Raw genomic sequence first — 6,000 nt, 5'->3', positions numbered from 1 at the left:
GACAAGGATCCTACCCCAGGGATTTGATCTAGGTTGGATCTAGGTGGTATTTTTAAAAAGTGACACACAGAGGCCCTGGCTGGGTAGCTCTATGGATAGAGCATCCCCCAGTGGGAGGTCACAAGTTGGATCCGGTTCAGGGCACATACCAGAAGCAACCAATGAATGTGCAAATAAGTGGATCAAATCAATTGAGGAAAAAACAATGACCCAAGTAATTTTAAAGTACAGCTAGGGTTGAAAACCATCATGGTTTCAAACTGGAGTTGAAATATCTAGGATCTAGTTGCAGTACTGTTGTTTACCAGCTGGCTGATCTTAGTACCCAATTTCCCACTGGATGATGAAGTTGGATTAGAGATTTATAAAAATTCTCTTAAATCTAAACCAAAATAAAATAAATTGAGATTTGTATATCATCTAGTTTGCTCATTAGAGATGAAAACTGAATTACTTGAAGTATGAGAGTTTGGTTTGAATCAGGTAATAATAAAATAAAATAAGTATTTAAACTTTCTTCTCTTCCCAATTACAAGGCATAGGAGAAAATAAACAGAAATTTAAGCTTAGAAATCACAAGAGACTTCTAGGGCTGCTTTGTCTGTCCCCAGCTCTCTTAAATTGGGAGCTAGTCAGATGGTACCTGGGGAACAGAGGGAGGAGGGACAGAGTTGACTACACATCAAGAAGGTAAATATAATATAAACCCCAAAGGCCTTATACTATTTACTCGTCAGACCATAATCTGGCATGGTACTTAACAGGGGAGTGTGGATGGCGGGTGGGTGGGGGTGTGTATATATTTATTCCTCATCGCCCCCAAACTGTGTCACCCATCCACTGTGCTTGCGGAGAATGCCCAGAAGGAAGGGTTGATCTTTGGCGACCCATCTCCAGCCAGGTCCACCGCAGCCTCACTCTACCATCCTCAGCCCGCTCCCTGCCCCACCCCCATTCGGAGGGTAGTCTGCCGGCACTCGGCCCCACCAAATAAAGGCGGTGGCAGCCCCTACTCTTCTCCAGCCGCTGGTTTTCCGGCTACCCTCGAACTCTCTCCCCTCGAATCCATCTCTATGCTTCGAGAACCAGACTCGACTCTAACTAGACTTTGCCTCTTTTCTCTAGACTAGGCCCGCCAAAGACAAACAAACAAAAACACACAATCATCCCCCCACACCCTCCCCCCCTAAATAGACTGAAGCCCTTGGCTCAGGCGCCACTTCATACTGAGCCTCCAGACGATCCTCTGTCCTGGTGCCCTCACAGCCCACCATCTCCTCCTAGTCCTCGCAGCTCCCCCGAGCAAACCCTAACTCCCCAGTCTCACCTCTCCTCTTCCCCACGCTCTCACGTCTTTCCCTCAGTACTCTCCGGACATTTCTTTTGCTACGAGCCCTTAGTTTTTCGGAACTTCCTCATTCACCTTCCCCAACACCTCCGCGGACCCCAGGTCCTTGACATCACCCACTCACTCATACCTCCTTTTCCCTCCACTCAAGTGACCCCTTCCGCCCTCCACCCCTGACATCCCAGGGGCTTCCCAAGGCCCGCGCCCTCACTCCTTCCAGGACCCCACTGCCGACACCTCGGGAGCCCCTCCACGCGCTCAGTCTTACCTCCGGGGCCTACACCCGGGCGCACCCCTCTCTCACTGTTCCCTCCTTCCCCAAACTGTGGGTGCCCCGGGTCACACCCCACCTGTGAACCTGATACTCCCGCACTCCAGTCCCGACGCTCCCACTCCTTTACCTCCCTACGTGGCCCACAGGGCGCCCCACCCAGCGGTACACACTCCCCCCACTCCCACGTTCCCATTCCACACACCTCCCCCCCACTCCCACGTTCCCATTCCACACACCTCCCCCCCACTCCCACGTTCCCATTCTACACACCTCCCCCCCACTCCCACGTTCCCATTCTACACACCTCCCGCCCCACTCCCACGTTCCCATTCCACACACCTCCCCCCCACTCCCACGTTCCCATTCTACACACCTCCCGCCCCACTCCCACGTTCCCATTCTACACACCTCCCCCCCCCACTCCCACGTTCCCATTCCACACACCTCCCCCCCCACTCCCACGTTCCCATTCCACACACCTCCCCCCACTCCCACGTTCCCATTCCACACACTTCCCCCCCCACTCCCACGTTCCCATTCCACACACCTCCCCCCACTCCCACGTTCCCATTCCACACACTTCCCCCCCCACTCCCACGTTCCCATTCCACACACCTCCCCCCACTCCCACGTTCCCATTCCACACACCTCCGCCGCAGCTCCCGCCCCCTCCCCCCCGCCTCTCCCCGTCGGGAGGGAGAGATCCCCCTCGGGAGGGGTGGGCGCCGCCCGCGGGGCGCCCGTGGTTCCCGGGCCGGGGCTGCCGGCGGTGACGCGGCCCCCGCGGGAGGAGCCCAGGAGGTGGAGGTGCGGGCAGCGGCAACGAGCCGCGGCGGCGCAGGGAGCGAGCGGGCCCTCGGCGCCAACTCCGAGGACCTAAGGGGCGGCGGCGGCTGAGGGACCCGGCGCCGGCGCGTGAGGAGGGAGGGTAGGCGCCCGACCCCGCGACGCGTCGGAGCTGCTGGGATCCGGGCGTTGGCGGCCAAGGGGCCCCGGCCCCGGGACTCTTCGCTTCTCCGTTCCAGCCCGGAGGGGTCTCCCGCGGCCGGCCCCGTCCCCGCGGCCCTCTCCCCCTGGTTTCTGGAGGTCTCCTTCCCCCGCGGCGCCTGGGAGCCCCGTGACGCGTGTGCTGGCGGGACCGCCGAGCCGCCGCTCCGGGAAAGTGGCCCCCGCTTCCTCACTCCCCTCTGCGCTCCCGCCTCGGCGCCCCTCCGGCTGGCGGGACGCCGCCTCCCGGCGCTCCGACCGAGTTGCCGGGACTCCCCCGGGGCGCTGGCTCGCAGCTGCCCCGCTCCCCCCGGAGGCGGCGCGCGCGCCCCTCGCCCCCGCCGCGGCCGGACACACTCGCGCCAGGGCCCGCGCGCCCGCTCCCTCCAGTCACCCCACCCTCGGTCGTCCCCGCCGCCTTACTCCAGCACCCTCCCCCCGCTCCGCACACAGCGCGTCCGGCCGGCCTCCCGCTCTTCTCGCACCCAAAGCGCTCACTGGCCAGCCCTTCGCCCCCAGAGGCTGGAGGAACGTTTCCCGGAGCGCACTCCTCAGCCCGCCCTCCCCTCCCCCCTCTTTCTTTCTTGAGGGAGGGGGGCTGTCGCCTCGGATTGAAGGCCATTGATTTGTATGTATTTGTCCCGGCGCCGGAGGCTGCCCCAGCCGCCCTCGCGGGTGCCGCCGCCGCCGCCGCCGCCAGTGGAGTTGCCTCCCTGCTTCGCTAGGGTGGTGAGGCTCCACCAAACATGTCGGCTCCTGCCGGGCCGAGGGGCCGCCCGGCTCCCACCCCGGCGGCCTCTCAGCCGCCTCTGCAGCCCGAGATGCCCGACCTCAGCCACCTCACGGAGGAGGAGAGGAAAATCATCCTGGCTGTCATGGATCGGCAGAAGAAGGAAGAGGAGAAGGAGCAGTCGGTGCTCAAGTAAGGACCCAGCTCCATCTTCCCGCCTCCCTCCCTGCCCTCCGCCCCCTCGGCGGCTGCCCTGCGGCCGCCTGCGCGCCCGGGCTCGGCGCCCTCCCTCCCGCCGGCCGCGCCTGGGCCACGAGGGCTGCAGCCGGCGCCGGCCGCGGGGGCTGCTTTCTGGGTGTCAGAGCGTGGGGGTGTGTGTCGGGCACGGAGGGCGCCGAGGCCGGCGAGCCTCTGGGCGGTGTAATTTTCCCGAGCGTCCTTCGTGATTTCCCCGCGGGCGAGCCCGGCTCCGCGGCCCCGCCGGGGCAGGGGCTGGACCCGGCTCCGCGCGTGCCTTCTTTGCCGCCGCCCCCCGCGCAGAGGGCAGTGACTGGGGCAGTGAATCCAATATGGCCGTGCACAGGTGCTCCTGGCCCGGACGCGGGCGTAGGCGCGCGGGCTGGGGATGCGGGCGCTGCCGCGGGCCCCGAGTCCCTCGCTGCCGCAGGGCGGCTCTGCCCCCAGCGCCGAGAAGAACGGAGCTGCCCAAAGCCGCCGCGGGCAGGCGGGCGGCGGCGCGCGCGAGGGGGCCTGTGCTCTCGGTCTCGGGTGGGTGTGCGGCCGCCGCCATCTTCCAGCCCCTCCCCCTCGGCGGGTTCTAACACCCTGCACTCTGCTGCTCTTCCTGTTTGCAACTAGTAAATCTGTTTAAACCTGACGAGACTCTGAAGAGACTCCGGTTCCTAAACTGCTGCAGTTTGGGATACTTCCTACCGTGTGGAGTTGTATCAGTACTATCCGTGCTCCCGGGCTGGGCTGCCGGGATTTGGCCGAGGGTGGCCGAGGGAAAGGAGCAGCCAGACGTCGGGTTAGCGGCAGTGTAACTTCAGCACTAGGGAACTGTCCAGACAGATAGCTAGACTAGAGCTTTGAGGCGCTTTCTTGTTAGACTAGCAAAGTGATTCGTTTCTACAGGTTTGCTTTTAAATGTTTTCCGGTGATTTGATTTCTCAGTTACTGTGTGAAAAGAGATTGTGCAGAAGATGTGTATTTTATGTTTTTCCAACAACTTTTTTCTTTTTACTTGAATTATTCAAAGAGATTATTTTGCACAGTGATATGCCAAAGTGGGACGGTTCTTTGGTGTGTTATCGACTATACTTTCCCACATTCTCCGCAGAAACACACAATTGAAAGTGTCGAGTACCTCTATGAATGAACTAACACACTTCTAATCATGTAAAATTTAAAAACAGGTTGTTGAGTTCAGTATTCTTTAGTACATCTAAAAGGAACAATTCTGTCTATACATGCATTACCATAATTTATTGAAAAATATTTAAATAATTTATGATGACATTTGTACATGTTTGAGGAAAATACTATTTATTAAAAACATTGAAGGGCTAAGAAAGCAAATGTATTTCTGACATTTTAATTGAAATAAAGAAGAATTGCTTCTTCAAAAATAATTTCTTGGTTTAAATACTTTTTGGGACTGTGATTTATTAGTAGGCTTGGAAATGAAAAAAGATTAAAAGATTTAAGTATCTTATTTCAACTAATAAAAGAATACAACATTGCTTTTAAAAGGTTTTTGAGCATACTCCTAACTGCTTTACTTTATATACTGTCAATACCACACTTTTAGTGACTTAAAGCTTGATATTTTATATATTAACCTATATTTTTACTATAAAATTAATGTTAAAATGCTCAAATAAAACATAATTTTATTTCTTTGACCCACATATATAAATGAAGAATAAGTTTTTTATTTCTTTATTGTATGCTAAGTAATAGTATTTATTGGAAAATAACTACAGTTTTAAATTTATTGTTCTAATATATATATATTTAAATAATCTCGTGAGTATTGAAATAAGAATTACTCAAAATGAACAATATATTTTTCTAGAAAGATGTTATGAAGGGGTTGGTTATTTAGGTAGGTACACATGAATATATTATACTTCTGTATAAACCTACATACTATACAAATACATATAATGTTTGTGCATTCATATCTTTACAATTTAGGTAGAAAAATAGTTTCTAAATGTGTTCATAAAGTATATGAATTTACATTTGGTGAAAGTCTATTCATACTTATTTTAAATATATATTTGCATTTCTGCCTAACTTAGTCTTGGAAAAAGTCATAGCTCAAAGTGATCTACGTAGTTTCAGAAATATTTTTGTTTTTATTTTAACAATAAGTTATTTGGAGGTTAAAACAATATAGTTGTAAATTTAATTGTAAATGTTTTTGAAAAGTGCTTTTGTCTTTTGTAATAAAATAATAGTAGGCAAGGAAAATGAGAATAGACTTTATAATGAGAGACAAAGCTTTTTCAATAATTTGACAGTTTATTAAGTAATATATTATTGATATTAGATATTTTAAGTTTCACATGGTATATATGAGAAAAAATGAATATTATTCAATGGTTACTATTTCCCATTTATTTTAAGGGCAGATATCTGGTTATGACTATACTT

The 6,000-nt window shown here is 53.3% G+C and overlaps 1 protein-coding gene across 38 annotated transcripts in view; it reads left to right on the top strand.

The window, feature by feature from the left end:
* The first annotated feature begins 3,093 nt into the window (after positions 1 to 3,093).
* The window catches only part of RIMS2 (regulating synaptic membrane exocytosis 2), a 653,442-nt gene continuing 650,535 nt past the window's right edge, over positions 3,094 to 6,000 (top strand). For all 38 annotated transcript variants that reach the window (XM_066265863.1, XM_066265876.1, XM_066265860.1 and 35 more), the window contains exon 1: positions 3,094 to 3,531. In XM_066265863.1, coding sequence (XP_066121960.1) covers positions 3,356 to 3,531 — 176 coding nt within the window. In that variant the 5' untranslated portion in view covers positions 3,094 to 3,355. The remainder of the gene's footprint in view (positions 3,532 to 6,000) is intronic.

This window comes from Saccopteryx bilineata, chromosome 3 (genome assembly GCF_036850765.1).
Source record: "Saccopteryx bilineata isolate mSacBil1 chromosome 3, mSacBil1_pri_phased_curated, whole genome shotgun sequence".
Taxonomy (NCBI): domain Eukaryota; kingdom Metazoa; phylum Chordata; class Mammalia; order Chiroptera; family Emballonuridae; genus Saccopteryx; species Saccopteryx bilineata.
Note: the sequence above shows the minus strand (reverse complement) of the source record. Positions and strands in the feature narration are given on the sequence as shown.